Raw genomic sequence first — 25,474 nt, forward strand, 5'->3', positions numbered from 1 at the left:
CCAAACCTTCACCACAATATTGTGTCCATTGGTGACTCTTCAGGGCAGTTGTCCTCCATGTGTTAGCTCATCATTCCAGACTATATCAATCTTATGGTAGCTCCACTTCAACATATGTTCCCATGATGACCATGGCAGGGAGGGGCTTGTATGGGACCATAATTGTTCTACCCAGGAAGGAACACATATTACTTCCTCACATAATCAAAACCAGTCCCATGACCCCTCTCTACTTTAAGCAGGCAGGGAGTGGGAGTGCATTCATCTTATATTCCTGGAAGTAGAAGAGAGTTGGATATTGGGATATTTGTAGCCTACCACAGTTAAGGATATTCCCAGTGTGAATGTCCACACAGGTGATTCCAGAGATCTCTAAGGACTCTCACTAAGCTTTGGGATTCTGCTGTCATTCTCAGTGACACCTATTATAATAGAATGGACTTTGCACCTGTACCTAGCATGTTCTCCATGAAGAAATCGTATAAGTAAGATGATTTTTTAAGGGGTTTCCCACTAACTGTGCCAAATAACCTTTCTCAAATGTAGCAAGCTGGTGATCATTCAGAGTTTTGCACTGGTCTCTCTCAGAGCTAAGGCCACAGGTTTTCCTGACACTCTGCTTTTCTATTTTCTTTGGCCCAGATGCAGTGACTGAAGTGAAGACTGATATCTATGTGACCAGTTTTGGCCCTGTGTCAGATACTGACATGGTAAGTGTAGTTCCTGGTAAAGTAAGAGTGAAAAATGATACAACAGATCAAATAAAATGTGTGTGTGTGTTTCCCCTATGGCAGAGCCTTTTAGCTATGTCCTATGGAGAAGCCTTATCTCAGATGAATTCCCTACCCTCACATCCTACATTTTGCTGAATCCATCTCTTGCCATGCTCTCCCCACATATTTACATAAAAAACATACATCCTTAACAGGAGTATCCTTCTCTTCTTTCCACAACACATCTTTCAAAATCAATCTGGCTTCCTATCCACAATTGAACTTCCCTCTCCTCTCCCTTCACATTTTGCCATTACCACACAGGATTAGTACTGATAAGTCATGTGAAGAGAGCATTGTGGTGTGGACTCTCACCGGTGATATTATCAAAGAAGTCTGTTCCTTGCAAACAGGCCCAGGGACTTGGCTTGGCCAGGGTGATGCAGAGTGTCTGGAGTAAGAGTCTAAACTACTTCTGGAAACTAATCCTTCTATGGATGTGAGCAGTTAGAGAACTTTAGAGCATATTTAAGGAACAGGGCAGAGCATAGTAGAGCTAGAAAGGGGATGACTCCTAAATCATTTGGAAGAACTTTCCCTTCTCCTATTGTTCTCCATTGCTGCCAAAGCAAAGACTGCAGAGGAGAGTTGAGACAGAAGACCCCATCCTAATGGACTATCTGATTAATGCCTACTAAGTATCAGATATTGATTGAATAATTATTATGTCAGTAAACAGAAAAGCTATTATCTGCTCAGTATGCCTGGCAGTTATTAGATGCTCAGTAAATTTTTGTTGAATGAGTGACTTTGTGTTGAAAATAACAATTTTTAAATCAGAAGAAATATATTTAAAAATATGAAATGTCCATGTTTATTACTCATTTTTCTCTGTATCACTATCTTCAGCGAGACTACTACTTAGCAAGGGACAGGGCTTCTTTAGACCTGTTGGGTAAACATAAACAGTGGATAGGGACATAATAGAGTTTTTCCTGTAGGTAATATAGAACCATTGAGTAGGGCAGTAAAAATATGCTTTGTTTTAGAATGATTGATCTGGCACTCTCTACAGGATGGACTATAAGAGGCAAAATACTGGTGGATCAGAATTGGTTTAGGCATGTTGGCTTCACAAGACTATCCCTTCAATCACACAGTTCTAGGAGTCAGTTGGAGAAACAGGTTAATTCTCAGGATAGGGAGTCATGAGTGGTTATGAGGGAAGGCAGGGAGATAGTAGAGACCTAAACTTTGTATTTCTGGTGTGGAATACTATGCATGGACATAGTAGACTCCCTGTAAACTCCTTAAGGGCAAGCACCAAGCCTTTATGGTTTCTCTGGCTTTTAATAGAGTGCTTGGCACACAGGGAGAGCTCAGTGAGGGGAATGTTTGACATGGAGGGCATAGGAAATGGGTCTTTCATAGGGTCAGCAGGAATCCCTGTATGTCTATCTTGCCCCTTTTCAACCTGTTGACTACTATGTCCCACAGATTCAGATCTAGGTGTGCATTAAAACTGTTGCCACTTGGTAATTCAACAAGTACCCCTTAAAAAGTTAAAATCTCCATTAAGGGGTTCTAGGAATTTTTATATTCGGAGAGAGCTTATAAACCATTGAGGATAACCAGATTAACCAAAGATATACAGCTTTCTCTTTCTATTGGTGGGTATTAGTTAATAATTAGGATTTTCATAAGAAAGCAACTGAACACACACACACACACACACACACACACACACACACACACACACACTCACTCTCATTCAAGCACCAACATTCACAAATATATTCAGAAAAAATGTATATGCATGTAAGAAAATATACACAGAATATAAACAACCCACATGTTATCCTAAGCACTCCATATACACACATGTGCAAATAGATTCCTAAATCTAGGGGTACTACAAACACACAAACAATCCCTGCCCAAACCAGCTTCTATCTTTGCTCCATCCCAACCCAAGCAAGCCAACCCTGAAGGCATTTCAAATAATCCAGACTTTCTATCTCTTTAGAAGTTTCATGTTCCACTTGCTTGTTGGTTTTTCTTCCTCGTGATTAAGTAGAAAAATGGCTCTTAATAGGGAGGGAAGACTTTGGTCAAATAAACTTCAAGTTATTTTTAGCTGCACTTCTATTCTATCACAAGGCAGAATAGCTATCAACACCCTGGTTGGGAAACACATTTTTGTTGTTTTTAAAAAATTCTTCATTGAAAATTTATTCATGTGCTACTTGGTAGACTGGGGAATTGACCCATGGTCAGGGATGACTTTTGGTGAAGCATCAGGCTTAGCAGCTAGTTGAAGCATGAACCCAGGCTCCCCTGAGACCACAGATAACATGGAAAAATAGATGAAAAGTTATTATAGTTGGCTGGATTCTTGACTCATTTGTCTAGTATGCTTTTTAAAAATATATATATATATTATTGATTTTTTACAGAGATGAAGGGAGAGTGATAGAGAGCTAGAAACGTCGATGAGAGAATAACATTGACCAGCTGCCTCTTGCACACCCCCCACCGGGGATGTGCCCGCAACCAAGGTACATGCCCTTGACCAGAATCAAACCCGGGACCTTTCAGTCCACAGACCGATGCTCTACCACTGAGCCAAACCGGCTTCGGCTGGTCTAGAATGCTTTTTAAGGAAATAGAGACAGACTTTTATTCACAAAGTGAGGGAATCATGGTGCCATTTTAATCATTGAACCAGCACCACCCATAATCCTTTATAGCCATTTCATTCCCTGGTCAAACACTGATCTCCAAAGACATAGATCCTGTGTTTGATAGAAAGCTACATGTCTGTTTTGTTAATATCAGTACCACCAAAGTCTAATTCAGTGTTTGACATTTAGTAGACTCTCAACTGTTTATTAAATACAAAAATGAATGAGATGGGAAAAATTAAATTTGAGGATAAAATTATAACTGTGTTCCTCCATTTGACTAAAAGTTCTTCAAAGGGAGAAAACAAGTCAGGTACATTTCTATATCTCCAGCACCTAGCACAGGAATTGACACAGGTACTCTGTGATTGCTGAGATTAAATGAAATATTAGTAGTAAACCCTGCAGATAAGGACAGGAAGTAACTTTCTTCAAGGGACACTGTTAAATAGCAAGACTAATGAATTTCTGATCAATGGCTCCAAGCTTTAGGCTTGTTCATCAATGTTTTGGTGGCTTCTCCACTCATAAACATAAGGAGCTGTGGCAATAGGGGATTGGGCAGAGATGGAAGCTGAACAGTTGTACATTTTTCTAAGGAGAAAGTCAGAGAAAGAAAGAAACTTAATGCGGAGCATAAGATATAAGTTGTATATTGGTTATTATTGGGGATTTAATAGGCATCTCAAATGAAAGGCTTGTGTTAACTATTTGCAATAATTGGAGCTTGATGGCCACAGCATACCTAGCTCCTAAGTAGCAATACCAATTTTGTGTCAATGGTCTCCCAGAAGAGAAACAGAATAAGGGATACAATCCTAATTTGAATAAACAGGCCATGCAAACTTCTCTGATGTTCTATTTTTCGGAGAGTTTATACCATTTTTTCAATGTATGAAAAGATGGTGGCGGTAACAATGAGAGGAGACTGAAAAAGGTTTAGTAAAAATGCAGTTTCATTGTCACTTCTCTCTCAAATTGTGTCTGTTTATTCCTTGCCAATGAGTAATGGCTCTTGTCAAGTGGAAAATTTCCCTGGTATCCCAATAACATTTGAATTTGAATGCAGAGAAACTGGGATACTGGCTTAAAGATAGCATGCTATGCATATGGTCAGTGACTAAAAAGGAAAATAGAACGTTGACAAATGATAGTTGATGAGAATAGATCTTAAGTGTTCTTACAACATACACACACAATTAAGGTAATAGAAGTTAGTATGGTAATAAATTCACAATGCATATGTATCCTGGCCCAAACCAGCTTCTGACAAAGTTTGTATCCTAGCTCTCCTCCTAAAGCTTCAGGCTCTGCTCTGATCCTTAAACATGCCAGAGGTGCAGGGCCCAGGGTTCTGAGTTATGAATTCAATAATGATCTCTCTGAATGTGAGAAAATAAAGAGGACAAAGGGTAGTAATATTAGTAGAGTCAGAGAGAATAACTGGGAAACTTAAAATACCAATTCTAGATATTTTCAACCTCACCCTTTTCTCTGCTTATATACCTGGTAGATAATAAGTGCCCAGCTCCCACTTGTCAGATAAACTTCTTAGGATATGTGGTTGACAGCCAGGTAATGAAGAAAGTAGATGATGTAATAAGAGAACCAACAGTCCAAATTGATTAGAAAAATAAAATGGAGGATTGGGGTGGTCAGAGCCAATAAAAGACATTATAATCATAACTCTTGGTAACATATTCAGGTAACTTACATTTTGTTCTGACAACTGCTTATGAAAATCTTGCAAAGTTAATCAGAGTATTCAAAGATTGTATAGGAAAATATGGTGTTAATTAAAAAGAAAGTAGCATAGAGACCTCTTTCCTGGTGGGTTTGACATTATTGCACCTGTTTCCTTTCTAGCACTAGAAAAAGTAGCTATGTCCACTTTAAATCTTCACTTATTGGTGATCTTGGGTACAGAAGAAGAGAGCCTTCGTCTATTTTGAATGCCTCTTAGGATATCAGTTTCCTCTTATTCCTAGGATACCATATTCCCATATGCAATACAGAAAGAGGGTCCATGTCTATAGGATTTTGCCTAGGACTCCATGACCAGGAATTTCCTGGCCACTTTATTTAAAATAGACAGGCAGGACACATAAACAAATGCTAATAAGACAATTTCAAGGGCGAAATGCAACTAAAAGAGGCATATGGATTAGGAGTCTCTAAAATAGAAAATGATAGAAGGCAAATAGCCAAGGAAAGTCTGGAAGGCCAAAACAAACAGGGGAGGGAAGCCTGCATATGGGACAATGACAGTGCATTTACTGTAATGTAGTTGTCATGTACCTTGGCCTCAGACCCTGTTAATGTGGAATCAACCTCGAGGTCCTTTCTATTGGCTGCTTTAAAACACTGCACAGTGTAGGAGTTGAAGACATTCAAGCTTTAACACCAGGCCAAATGTTCCTCCCAAAGAGCCACATGTCCTTACACATCATCTCTGACTGGTTCAGGAAATTCACTGTGTCTTTCCCAAGAGACAGATTTAGGCTTATTATCTGGAACATGGAATTTAAATGCCTCACAGAGCAGCAGAATTTGTTTGTCAAATTGGAGGCACTCATCCTTGGAGAGCATACATGGGTCAATTTTCAAGGAAAGAATTAATTTCTTTCCTTCCTTCCTTCCTTCCTTCCTTCCTTCCTTCCTTCCTTCCTTCCTTCCTTCCTTCCTTCCTTCCTTCCTTCCCTTCCTTCCCTTCCTTCCTTTCCTTTCCTTTCCTTTCCCCTTCCTTCCTTCCTTCCTTCCTTCCTTCCTTCCTCCCTCCCTCCCTCCCTCCCTCCCTCCCTCCCTCCCTCCCTCCCTCCCTCCCTCCCTCCCTCCCTCCTTTCTTTCTTTCTTTCTTTCTTTCTTTCTTTCTTTCTTTCTTTCTTTCTTTCTTTCTTTCTTTCTTTCTTTCTTTCTTTCTATTGAATTTCAAGAATAGTCAGGTCAAAATCAGATTGCTTTTGGCCAAAGATCACAAGATACTTATGGAACAAATAATCACAATGTGATTTTCCCCAATAGGTTTTACTTTGTCAAGAATAATATTTTTAAGAACAGATATTCATCATCCAAATTTTTTTACTCTTAAAAATTGGGCATATTTATTTATTTATTTATTTTAAATCTAAAGATACACATGAAGTTCCCTGTGTATCTTAAACTAACTCCATTCCTCTCCTTCCCCATTCCTCTCCCTCCCCAGAGATAATCAAAGACTGGATGTGATTATATCACATAGAGAGACACCAAAGTAGAGAAAATAGTTTAGTAGAATCTCATGTACCTAACACTCAACGTCGAAAATTGTCATCTTTTTGGGCCAATCGTATTTAATCTATATTCCTACCACTACCCCAAACTATTTTCTCCTATTTTATATTCTTTTCTTAAAGTTATGAGAAGTTTTCTATGTTTTTAGTAATGTTAAAGCAACCTAGTTTTGTTTTCTTTCATTGCCCTTATTGTTTTTTGTTTTCTGTTTCACTGATGTTTTCTTTTGTCTGGATTATATTTTCTTTGGGGTACTCTGTGGTTCTTCTGGTTTCTTAAAGTAGATTAGTTTGTAATTTTCCATTTTCTTAAGGCTGTCTTTAAGGCTTCTTTATGGCTGTTAATTTCCCTACCAGTACCACTTGAAGAGTTCCACTATAAGATTTCATACACAAACATTTCCACTGTTGTTCAGTTCCAAATATTTTCTAATATATTTATTTTTTCTTTGTTTTTCAAAAACTTTAGTGGATTTTTTGCCCTGACCAGTTTGACTCAGAGGATAGAGTGTCGGCCTGCGGACTGAAAGGTCCCAGGTTTGATTTTAGTCAAGGGCATGTACCTTGGGTGAGGGCACATCCCTAGTAGGTGGTGTGCAGGAGGCAGCTGATCTATGTTTCTCTCTCCTTGATGTTTCTGGCTCTCTATCCCTCTCCCTCTCTGTAAAAAAATCAATAAAATATATATTTTAAAAAACACAAACTTTAGCGGATTTTTCAATTTTCAAAAATAAAACTTTGTTATTAATTTCTTTTTTGTTTGTTTGTTTTTTGTTAATCCTCACCCAAATATATTTTTCCATTTATTTTTAGAGAAAGTGGAAGGGATGGGGAGAGACAGAGAGAAAGATCTAGGTAAGAGAGACCCATCAATTGGTTGCTTCCCGCATCCACCCTGACCGGGGCCAGGGATGGAGTCTGCAATCACTGTATGTGCCCTTCACTGGAATCGAATCCAGGACCCTTCACTCCAAGGGCCTAACTCTATCCACTGAGTGAAACTATCTAGGGCTGTTCTCAATTTCTAATTTAATGCCTCAATGAAAGAAGGTGGTTTATAAGATATGGAATCTTTTGTGTGTTTTATAATAAAACCTTGATATAAGTGAGTAATTTGAGCAAAGGTGTGTCCGTTAAAGCCAAAAGTCCATTATGTAATAAAGTAAGTTTGCCAAATGCATATGTTAAAAATTTACCTATTAGCTAGCTTACCTGTTTTCACTTAGGTAGATGTATTTATGTAATTAAAATTATGTATGTAGTCGAAACCGGTTTGGCTCAGTGGAGAGAGCGCCAGCCTGTGGACTGAAGGGTCCGAGGTTTGATTCTGGTCAAGGGCATGTGCCTTGGTTGTGGGCACATCCCCAGTAGGGGGTGTGCAGGAGGCAGTTGATCGATGTTTTTCACTCACTGATGTTCCTCTTTTTTAAATATATATTTTATTGAATCTTTACAGAGAGGGACAGAGAGTTAGAAACATCGATGAGAGAGAATCATCGATCAGCTGCCTCCTGCACACCCCTCACTGGGGATGTGCCCATAATCAAGGTACATGCCCTTGACCAGAATTGAACCCGGGACCTTTCAGTCCGCAGGCCGACGCTCTATCCACTGAGCCAAACCGGTTTCGGCTCACTCACTGATGTTTCTGACTCTCTGTCTCTCTCCCTTCTTCTCTGTAAAAAATCAATAAAATATATTTTCAAAATAAAGCTTTAAAAAATTTAAAAAATATGCATGTAAAATTTAATTTCACAGAAAAGTTCTATATATGAATTACTGTAATTTTAAATTTATACTGACTAAGTCTAGTAGATATATGCATTCACCAGTCACCATGAGCAAACAAATGCACATGACTGGAGTGTCACTTATCACACATCAGAACATTGACATCAGGTGTTAAAACTGCTGCAGAAAGTCACACCACGAGACAACAGAATCAATTATTGCACTCAATGCCATGTGATCATATGCTAATCACTCATTGTCTATGAGCGATATGTCTTGGATTTAAATATGTAGATTTATAGATATGTAATATTTATTCATGTTGGCAAAAGTACTAGTGTTTTGTTTTGTTTTTCCAAACACGTGGCCTATTTGCTAAAATTTATTTAAAATGACAGTAAATTAATAACAAAAAATAACCTGTTCATTTAATTTTAATCAAATATTAATTTAAAGCAATTTAAAATTAACAAGGTGGCCCTAGCTGGTTTGGCTCAGTGGATAGACTATCAGGCTACAGACTGCAAGGTCCCAGGTTCGATTCCAGTCTAGGGCACATGCACAGGTTGCTGGCTTAATCCACAGTGGGGGGTGTGCAGGAGGCAGCCAATCAATGATTCTCTCATCATTGATGTTTCTATCTCTCTCTTTCTGGTTATTTCATTTTCAATCACATGAACAACTTCTTTTAGTAGTTCTTTTCCTGAGGATCCATTCACTAATTTATTTATTCAAAAGTATTTATAGAGCACATACTATATGCCAGGTAGAGTTTTAGGTGCTAGGGATGTAGCAGCAAACAGAACAAAGTCTTTGCTCTCATTGAGCTTCCAGGCTAGTGGAATGAAAGAAATAGCAAATAAAAATACATTTTGTTAGTGCTATATGATAAAATAATGCATGAAGAAAAAATAATTCATGTTAATGAGAAGGGGGATTTCTATTTATGATAGGATGGTCAAAGAATGCTTCTCTGATATAGAAACTTTTGAATGAGATCTGAATGGTGTGGGTGACCCAGACATGAGAAAATAAAATTTTGTGTAAAATTATCTTTATTTTGATCTCATATTAAAAGATACTCTAGTTGGCTATAGAAATCTTTTGGCTCCTATTGTTTTCAATAAGTCATTCAAATTATTATTCCTTTGTAAGTAATAAGCCTTTTCTATTTTGTTTTTTTAAAGATCTCCTCTTTGGTATTCTTCAAATTCACTCTTTATTAGTTTGGACCTATTTTATTATATTAAGCTATCAACTTATTATGGTTCTTAAAGCTAAGGATTAATATATTTCAATAATTTTGAAAGGCTATCATTCATTAGTACTTTAAGTATTGTTTCTCCTCATGTTCTCTCTAACTTTAGAATTTTATTAGATTACTAGTGATCTGGTGCACGGATTCATGCACATTGAAAGGAAATTAATTAGAAGGTGTCTCATAGGGTGGGACTAGGCAAGATGAGCTGGGCACACCCTGGAGCCAATCTACCCCAATCACTCCCTAGCATCTGTGGAGTGAGTAAGATCCCTCTGGCAGGTGGGGTCCCTCGGCCTGGCCTGTCAGGAATGGGGTCAAAACCAGTTTTCCAACATTCCCTAAGGTATCCCTGTGAGAGGGCACTCTGCAAAGTTGTTGTCATTCAGGATGTGGAATGCAAACACAACTGTGCAATAGACCAGATTCGTGGCCAACAGTGTCCTAGCAATAATATGACCCATGGCCAAAGGTGGAATTGCGGTGCCCTGTGAGGAATTAGACTCCCTCCTACCCAGTTTTGTGTGCATCACTTGAGAACTGCTACTGCCAGGTAACTGTAGCTCAACAGCTCCTGCGTTGAGCATCTGCTCCCTCGTGGTCAGTGTGCATCATAGTGACTGGTTATAGTCAGACACTTAGCACATTAGCCTTTTACATATATAGATACTGAACCTTTCCCTTTTATACTTCATGTTACATATTCTTTCGTTTATCTGTATGAAATTTACTCTGAGCAATTTTTCTTCACATGTATTTTTTAATTTTCTAATCTCTCTTTAGTGATATCTAACCTTCTATGTAACATCTATTTTCAAGATTATTTTTTCTTTTATAGAAGATCTACTTAAAATAAACATTTTAAAAATCTGTTTTTTCTTGCTCTTACTCCCTAATGTTTGGATTTTTTCTAATGTTCTCAATATCTCCTTTGATGTCTGTGTCATCTTAATTATAGTTCCTTTGTAATATGTTTGATTATTCTGTTATATTAAGTTATTGTAGAGGGTTCAGTTATATGTTATATCAGCTGACTCTCGCTCATGACCATTTCCTTAGGCATTTGTTGTTGTGGATTGTGAGCTGATATTCAGCAAGCATTTATTTGTAGTCATGTCCCTCTACAATGTTTTTGTATTAGTTTTTGCAAGTCAATCTAGAGGTACCCCATCTTTAAGCCAATTTAATGTTAATGTTTCCGCTTAAAAACCCCAAATCAGGCAGATAGTATACATTTAACATCAGTCTCATATATGATTAAGCCTAAGGTTGCTAAATTTTGGTAGAAATACTTCTAAACCTCTCTTCATTCAGAATTCATGCTTGGATAGACAAGTTTCCTTTCTGAATTTTCATTTTGTGGACTGATTTTGTATAGTTCATTTTATGTAATTAACCTTTTTGTTGAGGTTGAGTCCTTCAGGATCTTGGTTTTATGTAGGAGTATATTTCTAACATTTTACCTGGCACAGTCCTGATTTATACCTGTTGCCCTGGTATAATTGTTGATAAAACCTCCTATCACTATCAAAAGTGTTCCAGTTTAGATGATAAAGTATAATACCCCAATCTTTAAGCAGGAATATGCTGGATATTCTAGAGGAAAAGAAAAGCCAGATTGGGTAATCTGAAGAGGGAAGAATGGTTAAAACTGAACTCAGACTTATTTTGCTTAGCATAATATAATCAAGGTCCATCCATAGTGTCCCAAATGGCAAAATTTCACCTTTCCTTATGGACAAGTAGTATTCCTTTTGGTTGGGGGCACACAATGCAATATACAGTTCACGTATCATAGAAATGAACACTTGAAACTTATAAAATCTTATTAACCAACTAGAAGCTCAGTGTATAGAGTCATGCACCAGTGGGGTCCCTTGGCCTGACCTGCAAGGATTAGGCCAAAACTGATCTCCGACATTCCCTGAGGGGTACAAGGTTGTGAGAGGGCAGTTCTTGGATGATGCATGCCAGAATCAGGCTCCCTCCTGTCTGTTTCCTGGTGCATCATCTGAGAACCACAGCTACCAAGTCACCACAGCTCAGCAACTCCTGTGTTGAGCATCTGTCCCCTGGTGGTCAATGCATGTCATAGTTACCAGGCAGAGTGTCTTTCCCCTGGTGGTCAATGCGCATCATAGCTACTGGCTGGTCAGCCAGTCAGCTGGTCTGTTGACCGGCCGCTTAGGCTTTTATGTATATATAGATGGCACCCCAATAAATTTAACTAAAAAAGAAAATTAAGTAAAATCTCAGACATTTCACATAGTAGAATTTTCAATGACATATCTCCTAGGACAAAGAAACAAAGAAAAAAGTAAACAAATGGGAGTACATCAAACTAAAAAGCTTATGCACAGCAAAATAAACTGTCACCAAAATGAAAAGGGAATCTACAGTATGAGAGAACATATTCACCAGTGATACACCTGATAAGGGGTTAATTTCCAAAATATATAAAGAAATCATACAACTCAAAAAAGGAAGACAAACAATCCAATTTAAAAACAGGCAAAGAACTTGAATAGACACTTTTCCAATGAGGACATATAGGTAGCCAACAGGTACATGAAAGCATGCTCAATGTAACTAATTTTCAGAAAGATACAAATTAAAATGACAATGAAGTATCACCTCACACCTTTCAGAATGACTATCATCTATAAATCTACAAACAATTGCTGGTGAGAATGTGGAGAAAAAGGACCCCTCATGCACTGCTGCTGGGAATGCAGACTGGCGAAGCTACTTTAGAAAACAGTATGGAATTTCCTCAAAAAATTAAAAATGGAACTCCCATTTGACCCAGCCTTCCAATTCTGGGAATATATCTTAAGAATCCTGAAACAGCAATCAGAAAAATATATGCACCCCTATGTTCACAACAACATTATTTACATTAGCTAAGATCTGAAAACAGCCCAAGTGCCCATTAGCAGATGAGTAAACAAAAAAGCTGTGTGATACATTTACACCATGGAATACCATGCTGCTGTAAAATAGAGAATTTTCTTACCCTTTGCAATAGCATTGATGGACCTAGAGACCATTATAGTGAAACTAGAGGCCCAATGTATGAAATTTGTGCAAGGGGCTCGCCCCTCACAGTTGCAGTGGCTTGCCTTGGCCCTCGCAGCCATAGAGGCTTGCTTCAGCCCACAGCCCAGCTTGGTCATCTGGAAGGACGTTGGGAAGGTCGTTCAGCTGTCTGGCCTAATTAGCATATTATGTTTTTATTATAGGTAAGTGAAATAAGCCAGAGAAAGACAAATACCACACATGATCTCACTTACATGTGGAATCTAATGAACAAAATAAACTGACAAAAAAAATAGTAACAGAGGCATGGATACATGGAACACACTGACAGCTGTCAGAGGGGAGGGGGGTTGGGAAATGGGAAGAGATTAACCAAAGAACTTGTATGCATATCTGCATAGCCCATGGACATAGATAGTAGTGGGGTGAAGGACTGGCTGGAGGGGAGAAATGACGAAGTAGAGGATATCTATAATACTGTCAACAATAAAAAATAAAATTTAAAAAAGAGCTCAGAGAGGAAGGTAAGGGCTAGTTAAGTGCTTTCTATCAATAGGTAAGGAAAGGATATTAGAATTTGTTCCAGGTATGATTGGAGGTCTTAATGGATTTTAAGTCAAAGAATTTTAAGCAGCTTCTGGTTGTTTGTTTTGCCTGACTATCTAAAGGTATACTCCATGCCTTATGTATTTTAGTGGTTAGCCAAGGATTTAGGCAGAATTTGTACTCAGATTTTGGGACATACCCTCTCAGTGGTTATCTTGCTTCCAGGGTTTCCCCCTGAATTTTCAGCTCTTTGGCCAGCCTTGAGCTATATCCTCTGAGATATTGTTAATGGAAAAAAAAAACAAAAACAAAAACAACAAAAAAACACTGAAACCTGTAAAGAATTTTTGTGAGTTTATTTGAGCCAAACTGTTGACATATGCCTGGAAGCAGAACTCAAAAAATTGAGATAATGCTCCCAAGAATGGCGGGTTACATTTCTATTTATATATTGCAATCAAAGAAGGGACATAGGTGGGTTACATGAAATTCATTGGTGATGGAGTAAGGAGGCGGAAGAAAGCAACGCGGTGGGAAACCCCTGGGATTGGGTAAAAATAAAATGATGGACTCTTACTTAGGTGAGTGCAGGAACAATTTACATGATAATGAAAGAATTTGAGGCATCTGTTCTGGCACCCACAACATTTTGTTGTGCCCCAGGGGCTCCAGAAAACGGGAAGTTACAAGTTCCCCAGACATCTCATAGATATGTTATCTTAGAGGCCAGAAGGCAAGTGGGCTCAGTAAAGATCTAAGTTGACCTTTGTCTGGGAAAATATCAGCCTAGAAAATGACTACCCACTATAACCTGTTTGTAGTTTAAATATTTAAATTTCAAACCATCTTTTGTGGTTATTTTAGGTCTCTGAGTTTGCAAGACTGCCACGCAGGCCTCCCCTGAGCTTGTCAGGTTAGCATGTGGCTCTTTTCCTTCACAGTTATTAAGCCAATAAGATTTCTGCCAAACTGCCGAAAACCGGTTTGGCTCAATGGATAGAGTATTGGCTTGGGGACTGAAAGGTCCGGGGTTTGATTCTGGTCAAGGGCATGTACCTTGGTTGCAGGCATATCCCCAGTAGGGGGTGTGCAAAAGGCAGCTGATCAATGACTCTCTCTCATTGATGTTTCTAACTCTCTATCTCTCTCCCTTCCTCTCTGTATATATATTTTTTAAAAAAAGATTTCTGTCAGACTTACAATTATCACCCAGAACAATTCTGTTATCTGTAATTTTGTGGAAGACTCCACTATTGTTTCCGTCTGCATTTTTTAAACATGAGGTCTTCCTCATATTTGTATAGTATAGTGGTTAGCTAGGATTTGGGGCAGAGTATACTAGTATACTCAGATTTAGGGTACCATTCCTACTGTGGCTCTCTTTCTTCTAGGACTCTCACCCCTAAATTTTCAGATTATTTGCCACTTTGAGCCAGTAAAGCTGTGTTTTTGTACCATGTGAATTCGAGGTTTGGGGGAAAACTTTTAAGAAAAAAAAAGCCACAAATGTAATTTAATCCATTGGTATTGCCATCTTCCAATGGTAAACTTTTCTCAAGTATTTGCCTGCTTTTAGTCACTTTCTATTGCTTTAAAATAGTCTATCTTACTATTTATTTATTCAAATTTTATAAATAATAGCTATAAGAGGATATATCCAAATGATTTAGTCTGCTGTTACCAAAACATAGAACATTTATTTTAATTTGTGTTTATATTAACAGCAATTTTGAAAATTTTCATGTTTATTAACCATTTTTATCCATTTTATGAATTTTCTGTTAATGATGTCATTTACCCATTTTATATTTGTGTGTTCCTTTTTAACTTACCTGTAAGAGTTTCTTATTACCTATATTAAGATAATAATTCATCAAACATTTTTATTTGAGGCTTTTATGAAATACGTTCTAAAATTTAAAGTTTTGTATTTGTGGTGATATCTGCATAGCCCATGAACATATATTCAATAGTAGCGTGGTGAAGGACTGGCTGGATGAGGATATGTGCCTTTGATCGGAATTGAACCCAGACCCTTCAGTCAGCAGGGTGACTCTCTAACCACTGAGCACCCAGATTGGTATGGTTAGATTTTATGATGGGCAGGGCAATGTTGGCAGTGACTTTCCTAAGCAAAATCTTGTCAGATATATTCTCTCTGTACTTACTGATCTCCATGGCATTATTTTTTAATCAATCATTTGTTGTACTCACCCATATTTAGTGTTAATAGGCTGCTACATCTCTGCATCAGAGGAAATACTGCAAAGTAATTAATATTTGCTAAAGACATTGTATGTCCTTACTAGAATGCTACTCAAACATTGTTCTTTCTTTTTTTCCCTAGGAGTACACCATTGATGTATTTTTTCGACAGACATGGCATGATGAAAGACTGAAATTTGATGGACCGATGAAGGTCCTTCCACTGAATAATCTTCTGGCTAGTAAGATCTGGACCCCTGACACCTTCTTTCACAATGGGAAGAAATCGGTGGCCCATAACATGACCACACCTAACAAGTTGCTCAGACTGATAGACAATGGAACCCTCCTCTACACAATGAGGTCAGAAAGTGATATCCCTTTCTAAAGTATACTTGGGGGTAGTACTAGGGCTTAAAGCAGCATGTCTTAGGCTATCCATTGAAAATTATTTCAAGTTTACAGATTATAAATGCACACATAGGTGTGTATTCTTAACACATTTGCAGATATACATACTCATATAAATTGAGAGTTGGCCATATGAACATTCTAAAAAACACAGAGATATATGTTCATGATGTGTAAATGCTGCATACTCCAAGACACATGTGCACTAATACACATGCATATACATTTTCAAAAACACTTAAATACACAGATTCACAGCCATATACATAGGCATGAAGATTGTGACAGTCAGCATAGGCTAACTTTAACTGTAACAACCAAGTACTATGATGCAGAATTATGAGAATTGCATGAGATAATGATGGATATTTTCTGAAACATACAATACTGTATATATATATATATATATATATATATATATATATGCAAAATTGCAGCAGCATACGTTTAATACCACATGGTATTAGAATGCTGAGGAGTAAAGTTTCCAAAGAACTTAAAACTATATCTTCTAAGCCAGCAGTTGCTAACCTTTCAGACCTCATATACCACCAGTTGGTGACCACTGTTTTAAGAAATATATAATGAGTCATCAGAAATATAAAATTGTGATGATTTTTGTGCTTTGGGGGATTGTGATGTTGTTATGCTTTGGGAGTAGAAAAGTATGATATATAGGATTAGGCAAAAGAAGCTTTACAGTTGTTTGTATGGAAAAATAACACAATAATCTATACTAATAAAAGCCTAGGTGGCCCTTGCGTGCAAAGTCATCACAAGATGGCTGTCAGATGATGGCCCGCACACATCGGAGGTGGGGACCAGTGGGCTCTCTGCACGGTGAGACCTGGAGGTCCTACGGCTCTGCGTGGCTTGGAGGAGGCCGGTCCTGATGTCTTCACCACCTCACACAGAGGAAGCGGGTTCTGGTGGAAGAAGCGAGTCAAGGCAGAGGAGGGCAGTTGTGGGTGATCGGGTCATCAGGGGAGTGGTTGGGGGTGATCAGGCTGGCAGGCAGGCAGGCAAGTGGGATCGGGCCTAAACTGGCAGTCAGACATCCCCTGAGGGGTCCCATATTGGAAAGGATGCAGGCTAGGCTGAAGGACACCACCCCCATGCACGAATTTTATGCAGCAGGCCTCTAGTCTCTCTACATAAAAGCCTAAGTGACTGAACGACCAAATGACCTGTAGCTATGATGCGCACTGACCACCAAAGGGCAGATGTGCAACACAGGAGCTGCCTGCTGGTGGTCAGTGAACTACCACAGCCAACCTCCAGCAGCCAGCCAACCGCCCCCAGCTAGCCAACCTCCCACAGTCCCTCTCCCTGGTAGGCTGGCCTCATGGGCCCAGATTGGGGCAGCCAGCCAACCTCCCATGGCCCCTTCTCCTAGCCAGCCAACCTCCCACAGCCCCCTTCCATGGCCCCGATTGGCCCCTATTGCTGGCTGGACAAAGGGACCCCACCCATGCACAAATTCATGCACCCGGCCTCTAGTAGATAATAATACAAGATTAGCCTCCATGTTTTGTGTACTCTCAACTGTAAACCTACTTTTGCAAAACCCTATATCTTTTATTTTTTAAAAATCTTTATTGCTGAAAGTATTACATACGTCCCTCTTTTTTCCCCTTTCATATCTTCTGCCCTGCCCTCATCCCCCACCCCTGGCACCCTTTGGATCCCAATCTTCTGTCTGCCAATTCTGGGCTTCCTGTTAGGTACACAGGTGCTAATCACTTCCTGTCATGAGCTATCCTTTGGCTTCCTGCAACCTGCTTGAAGCTCCAAGCAATCCACAGTTTGTGTCTGTCTCCACAGGCCTTGGCTGCAAGCAGGAGGGGTCAATCTTCCCTCTAATGTAAGTTTGTTAGCATCATGGGGCCCAGGGCTGAGTCATCAATTTCCCTTGGTTCCCTGGGCTCCACCTCTGCCTGCCTTTGTCTGCTAGCCAGCTTTCAATCTTAATCATTCATTCAACAGTCTGTTTCAGAAAAAACTTTAGGTGGGGGAGGTGCTGTTTAGCTTTCCGGGAATATGTGGGTGTATTTTCCTGTCCAAGAGCTACTCTTCCATGAGTGGCCCAAAATATTACTCTGCCCTTGACTGGACAGAGATAATAAGCTGGAAAAATAGAGCTTTTATCAGTTCTCCTAGGAGAAAATATCAGTCTGATTCCCAGGATATTGGGGCTGATCCCTTCTGCCCTTGGCCAGTCACTGAGGGCTCCTTGAGACTGTTCAAACCCATAAGCTTGGCCTCTGCTTTTGTTTCTTCAGAAAAGCTCAAAATTCAGGGTGTGGCGTGCAGGGATCCTGCAGGTGGGGCAGGCTGTATCAAGTAGAGTGGGTCTTATTTCTTTTCCCACCATGAAGCTACTGGAAGCAGCTAGCTCCTTTCAGGAAAAATGGCCGTTTTGGTTTGAGGGTCTACAACCAAATGCTCCTGGCTGCTGTTTTGCTAAATCTCCCCACGCTTCCCACCCCAGTCTCCTTAGGCACACAAGTTGGCACCTCCCTCCCTGCACAAAAGCCTCAGGTGTGGCTGCATATGAAAACCCCTGGGTTCTGGGGTGATGGAGACGTGGAATTATAAAGAAGACTGAGGATGCTTATTGAGAAGGGCAGAAGATGAAGTTGAACAAAGGATTAGCCACCTGAAGATAGAGTTGGATCAATGGAAAGAAGATGACCATTGGGCCCTTAATTTTAATCTGAATTGGACAAGTTTAGGAAGATAGGAGTCTATGCAGAATGCCCTTGTGCTTATTCTAAAGTATAGCATAGAGGAGGTACAGAAGTTTAGAAGCATGATGAAGCCATTGGTTCCCTTATACAGTATATGCTTCACCTTGGACCCAGGATAGTGGGTCCAAAGGAAGATCTAAATTCAAGACTGAAAATAAATGGCTCTATTTGTGACACCATAATTTATTCATCGGGTGACTTTTTTTATTCTTTGTAAGATACACATTACCTGTTTTCTCATTCAGGTAAAAATGTAGCTGCTACCTTCTTGAAGACACTTAAGCACAAATTGGATAAGGTCTGAAGAACACTTAGATTTTTTTCAGAAAGTGTTTGTTACTCTACTAGATTACTGTTATTATTTTTGATCCTCAGAAATTATATTTGGATTCCATGAGAAAACTAGAGAATGATAGCTTCTTAGAAAAATCTTACCAAGGATTGCAGGGCTGTGTAACTAGGGCAGTTGATAATGAAGCTTTGTCTTGTCTCATCTTGAGACCTCAAGACAACCATAAAAATGCAGGCCAAAGCTCATTACCTGCTGCATACTTCAGCAACACACATACTAAAATTGAAATGATATAGAAAAGATGAACAGAACCCTGATCAAAGTGATGCACATGTTTATGAATTTTTCATTTTATCAGACATGAATATATAGGGAACTGCATTTCTATTAATTACATTTTATTTATTGATGAAGATATGGATACATATATTTATTACATTTTTATTTATACCTATGGTATATGAATGTTGCAGTTCCAGTGATTATTTGAGTATGAGGGACAAGTACGCATTGAATTTAACTAGATTTTATCCCATTGACCCATTTATGAGTGCTTATCATGTTTGTGGATTTTGGAATAAGTGCCGATCTATAGAAATAAATAAGATACATATCATGCTCTTAATGACCTTATTGCTCAATGGTTAAAGCAGATATGTGCACAGGTAGCTGCACAATAATATAAAAGTCCTTAAACAGAATTGCAAAATATGTTAGAATTACAGTGCAAGGAACATCCAAAATCATGTTATGGCATCAAGGAAAGTTCTAGAAAGAAGGCAATACTTATCCTATATCCTGAATCTTTAAGAAAGTGTAGGTACAGGGTAAGGTGGGTATTCTAGGCAGAGAAAATAGCATGCATAAAGGCAGGTATTCATGAATTGACAAAATTCATCATAAAACTAGGAATACAATGATGAGCAAAGATAAATGAGGTATCTGCCCTCACTTATATTTTAGTGGGGGAAAGCAATTAAATAAATCATAACAGTAAAGTAGAATAAAGTGAGTCTATGGAGAATAGCCACAATGAATTCCAGAGGAATTCACTTTTAAACCGAGACTAAAAAGAAGTGAAGAGTTAAATTAGAGTAAAAGATAGAAAGAAAATGTTTCATAGAGAATGGGGGGAGGGAAGGAGGGAGATAAAAAGGAAGGAAGAGAGAGAGAGAGAGAGAGAGAGAGAGAGAGAGAGAGAGAGAGAGAGAGAGAGAGAGAGAGAAAGAAGAAACAAGAAGAAGGAGAAAAGAAGGAAGGGGAAGGAGAAGCTATGAAGCCCAGGGGAATGAGAGAGGAGGTGGTAATAATACATTAAAGAAACTAAAAGAAGTTCAGTGTTACTGGAACACAGAATAAAGTGCAGAGAAGTGGCCTGGGTTGAAGAAGGGGTACTTATAAGCTATGTCGGCATAAAAATTATAGGGTTTCATTAAATAGTTTATTACAAAAGAATGATACGAACAGATTTGCATTTTAGATAGATCACTCTGGGAGCAGTGTGGCAGGTAGATTAGAGGAAAGCAAAGGTGAAAATGAGGTGTCTAGTTTTATGAGCTGCAATACTCTAATAATAATAGTAATTACTATGTACTACAGAGCTACTATTGCCACTTTATTAAAACAACTCTAATCTTCACAAAAACTGTTCAAAATAGGTTTTATTTCTATTTAATTGATGTAGAAAGTAAAGCTTAACATTAATAATGACTTATGCAAGATGATGCAATTATTAAGCAAATTAAGCACAGTCTGGCTTCAAACTGCTGCTTTTTCCACTAAATAAGGTATCTTTAAAATATATTTTTCTATTGATTTCAGAGAGGAAGGGAGAGGAGAGAGAGATAGAAATATCAATGATGAGAGAGAATTATTGATTAGCTGCCTCCTGCATGCCCCCTACTGGAGATTGAGCCTGAAACCCAAGCATGTGCCCTTGACCAAACTTGAACCCAGGACCCTTTAGTCTGCAGGTCGAGACTCTCTCCACTGAGCCAAGCCAGCTAGGGCTAAGTAAGATTTTTTTTTTTTTAAGAATATGGATCTGTTATATGTTCAAAAGGTAGCACTGGTGGTATGTAGTGCCTGATTGGAATTTGGTGAGGGTCAGGATGTTGTATGAGTGCTTCTTTTAAGTAAATGAGTCCCCTAGGATAATGGAAGTACTAAAGGTTAAGAAAAAATGATAACCCAAGTGTTAACATTTTCATTGAATGTTAAATAAAACATTTTCATTGAATGAAAAAATAAGCTTTTGGAAAATAACAATGATAAGGAAGTATATTGGGGAAATGCAGCCAAATAGAATACCTGTTTGGAAATATTTCTGCATGACAGATGAGGGATAATAGTTTGGAAGTGATACAGCATGTTTATTCTGTAGTTATAGGGAGATATTATTGTGTGTTTTTTTAAGTGAGCAACATGATCAGATCATTCATGTTATTGTTCAAATATGACAGATTTAGAATATATGTTCTGTAGTAATACAATGCCTGCACCTTCCTCTGTAAAATGGGTTGAATCAAAACAATACTTGCCTCACAAGGCAGTTGTGGGGAGTAATATGGCAGCCATGTCAGTTGCTTGACATATGTCCTGGAACATGTCCACCTTTGTAGAGGTGTTTGTGTTAATGTCCCTACTTTTATAACTTGACACAGTGGGGTTTTGTAAAATTGAATACATTGCACAGAGTGTCTTCTATGTATTAGGTTACACAATAATAGGGTCCTATACTTAATGTAGAATTAAAGAAAATAAGCATTCATTTCTCCATCTTGCATCATCAAGAAGAAAGTGGTATTTTTCTGAACCAATTAAGAGGCTTGCTGCCATATTAGACCTTCATGCCTTCCTTTATCCTTTGATTATATGAGCCAGTTTTGCTTATATACTTAGAGTGTTTCAAAGACAAATATTTTGAAAGATAAATTGTGCATGATGCCAGGACTTCAAATCCTAACATCTTCTCTTCCTACTTTAGATGTAAATGGCTTGCCTTTATGTCTTCATTATAGAGACTACCTGTGAAATGAACAGTGACCAGAGAAAGCATTTAGGTCACATTGCTAGTTGTTTATGATTTAATATAATCAAAACAGCCAAGCATTGAAAGCTTTATTGCGCATGGTCCTTTTTTTGTAATGACTTTAGGATATCCCACTTAATAGTTCTTTATTCATTTAGCTCGCAACCAACTCACAGAAGTGATTCATACTTAGTGAACCTCACTCTAATGAATAGAAATAAGAGCATAGACGATAGAGTGGCTCATTTTGGGCTCTGAGAAAGCTTGTAATGAGGGGGAAATCAAGTAATAGTACAAGTCTTCAGTCAATTATAAATTATTTTTTTGCACTTCACATGGTGATATTAACCCCTATCTTCTAAGAGCTCATATCTTGCAGAAACGATAGGACACGTTGTTTGCAGTATTATAAGGCATAATAGAAGTTTTACAAACAGCCAAAAATGAAGTGCTGTGAGCTAAAAACTACACGTTTCATCATGATTTGGAGGACTGGGCCCAGATATGGAAGAGCATCAAAGGGGAACTAATATTTGAGCTGGAGGGATGGAAGAAAGAATGTACTCCTCACACATTTGTTCTTTATTCTCAAAGGCAAGATGCTGATCTCCAAGCAGATTGAGTTATAAAGCTCACTCTAACAAAAGGGGGATTTATAGATCACCGGAAGATTCTGCTACCCCTAAACAGAGTAGAGACCTATGTTGTAGTGACATGAACTTTAAAATTGGAATTAGGAGCTCCAGCTGTGAGTCCCAACTGTGGCACCGATCAATGGTATAACCAGGGATAAGGCATTTCTCCACTCTGGACCTCAGTTTTGGTTTTTTGGTTTTTAAATGGGCTGAAAATACCTGCTCTGCCTATCTTGCAAAAATAGTTATTTAAAAGAAGCATTTATTTGCGTCCCAAGAACTTTTGGCCCAGAAAGGAACTCACTACAGACTGATTCATTTGCCTCTCAGCATAACCATTATGGCTTGTTGCAGTTTAGGTTCTTACAAGAGTATTTCTTGGATCACATGATCTCACACATCTAGAGGAAATAATGAACAACGCAAACAGACCCAGAGAAAGAGAACCAGCGATCAGACTCTCAAACCTCAGAGGGAAAGTAAGGGGGTATGGGGGTAAGGGGAAGAGAGCAACCAAAGGACTTGTGTGCATACATATAGGCCTAGCCAGTGGCCATGGACAACGGGGGGGAAGGGGGGGCATATCTAGGGAGGGGTTTGGGATGGGAATGGGGGAATAAGGACAATTATGTGAGACTATAATCAATAAAAAAATAAAAAAATAAATAAAACTAAATTTAAAAAATAAACAAAAAATAAAAATAAAAATAAATAAATAAAAGAAGCATTAATTGACTATCCAACCACCATACTAAGGATGGGATTACAATGATAAATAGAGACCCTTCTCTCAAGTTGCTCACAGTCCAGTGCAGAGACAGACACATAAACAGAGTGATAACATTATGTGCTGTTAAAAATGACCAAAGAAAAACAATTTAGGCAACACAAACAAACTTTATTAACACATGGGGCAGTAGGCAGGAAGCTTTTATAGGATAAAGAATAAGGAACAACGAAGAAAAAACTAGAAAAGATCTGATTGGCAGGGGCACATAGTTAACCATGTTTGGTATGAGAAGGCCTGAAGTTGCCTTGGCATTTGGGGATTGTCTGCTTGGATATACTGTTTCTGGTCAAGCAGAGTTTTACAGAGACATTAGTTATTTAAGTTTCAGTTTGTTGACATGACCCTCCAGGCAGGAGCAGCATTATCTTGGAGCTAGAAGGTTATTTCAACAGTGATAAAAACTAAAGTATTTGTCTAAAGTGTTCTGGGATTTCTGTGAGCCAGAGAACTCAACGATGCCTGTAGGGCACATACAAAGCATCGTGGAAGAGGTAATATTTGAGCAAGGACTTGAAGGAAATTTGATGCACATATAACAAAAAAATGGCATTCCAGGTGGGGGGCGGGGGTGGAATCAATGTGTACAAAGACACAGAAGCATGAAAGCTTTGGTAAAACACAAGTATTTGAAGATGGCTGGAGAGTTGGAGACAGTGTGAATATGAGAAAATGAGGCTGCAGCTATACATCTGAGCAATTGTTAAAACTGAGATGTGCTTCCTCTAAAGGCTAAATGAAGTGGTAGAGTGTTGACCTTCCAATCTTTTGCCTATAGTTCCAGGATTTAGTGGCAAGCCTGAAACAACTGGGATTCTTGTGACTAATATGCTGCTTGGTTTGGGTGGTTGATAGTGGTATATTTCAAGTGACTCATTCTCTACTCTTCTACTGGTAACGTCTATTAATTTACTATCTTTTCTTTTTCACCATAAATCCCACATCCTGCCCTTTAATCCATGATGATAGAAATAGCCTGTCTGGCACATCAGCCACTCCAGAAGTAATGTTCACCTTTTGGTTTTTAGAAAAAAACAAAACAAAACAAAACAAAACAAAAAAACCAAAAACAGTTCTCTGAATGCGGACCAGGTTGTTCCACTTCTAAAAGACCTAGGTGACATATTACCTAGAAGCTCATATTGAGCTCCAGAGACCCTTGTCCCTATAAATTTAAGCTACCCCTTCATCCATCCTCTCAATGTGTTGACAGTTTAGCTGAACAATGAATGCATATACTCAATAACATTTAGATGTTTAACTGTTAAGACTCCAGTTAGTTCAGGGACATATTTTTTCTCTAGATATGTTTTTCCTATTTTATGCCCCCATTTGAAAATTTTTATTCTATATGAAAAAAAAATCTAGAAATACAATTTCTATTTTTCTGTAGGGCAGATGTTAATAAATAGGTTATTCATGTCCATTTTCTAATTTTTAGAATTCTCAATTGAGTTATGGCATGCATATTTTAAGGCCTGCAAATATGTGCAGAGTTCCCCAGCATTAATGGTAGAAATGTGTTCTAGCCCTAACCTGTTTGGCTCAGTGGATAGAGCATCGGCCTGTGGATTGAAGGGTCCCAGTTTCAATTCTGGTCAAGGGCATGTTCCTTGGTTGTGGGCACATCCCCAGTAGGAGGTGTGCTGGAGGAAGCTAATTGATGTTTCTCTCTCATCAATGTTTCTATCTCTCTCTCCCTCTCCCTCTCCCTTCCACTTTGTAAAAAAAATCAATAAAATATATATATTTTTTAAAAAAGAACTATGTTCTAGAAATTGCAGTAGTCAAAGGTTAAAAAATGGGAAATTAGCTTAGTAAAGTGAGAGGTATTATCAAGATATGAGAACAAGAGCTTCATTTTCCAGAAGGTTCACTTTTAGTATGCCAAAGGCAAATGGACACTGAAGACATGGATGTAATAGCATAATGAATTGGATTTTTTTTTTTCTTATTGGCTTAGTGCATTGGGTGAATTCCCATTTAAAAGCAGATGACATAGATGTGATAGTCAATCTAGTTCGAGAATCATGTACAAAAAAAAATCCTAAAAATGCAAAGTACTGTATAAGTGCAAAATAAATACTGTTTTTTTGTATTAATAATATAGTACAATATAAAAA

The 25,474-nt window shown here is 38.4% G+C and overlaps 1 protein-coding gene across 2 annotated transcripts in view; it reads left to right on the forward strand.

Annotated features, from left to right (window-relative positions):
* The window catches only part of GABRA3 (gamma-aminobutyric acid type A receptor subunit alpha3), a 205,993-nt gene that overhangs the window by 91,855 nt on the left and 88,664 nt on the right, over positions 1-25,474 (forward strand). For both annotated transcript variants that reach the window (XM_084871096.1, XM_084871095.1), the window contains exons 4-5: positions 643-710; positions 15,588-15,808. In XM_084871096.1, the coding sequence (XP_084727222.1) occupies positions 643-710; positions 15,588-15,808 (289 nt within the window). The remainder of the gene's footprint in view (positions 1-642; positions 711-15,587; positions 15,809-25,474) is intronic.

Source organism: Pipistrellus hanaki, assembly GCF_964339955.1.
Source record: "Pipistrellus hanaki genome assembly, chromosome: X".
In the NCBI taxonomy this organism is placed as follows: Eukaryota; Metazoa; Chordata; class Mammalia; order Chiroptera; family Vespertilionidae; genus Pipistrellus; species Pipistrellus hanaki.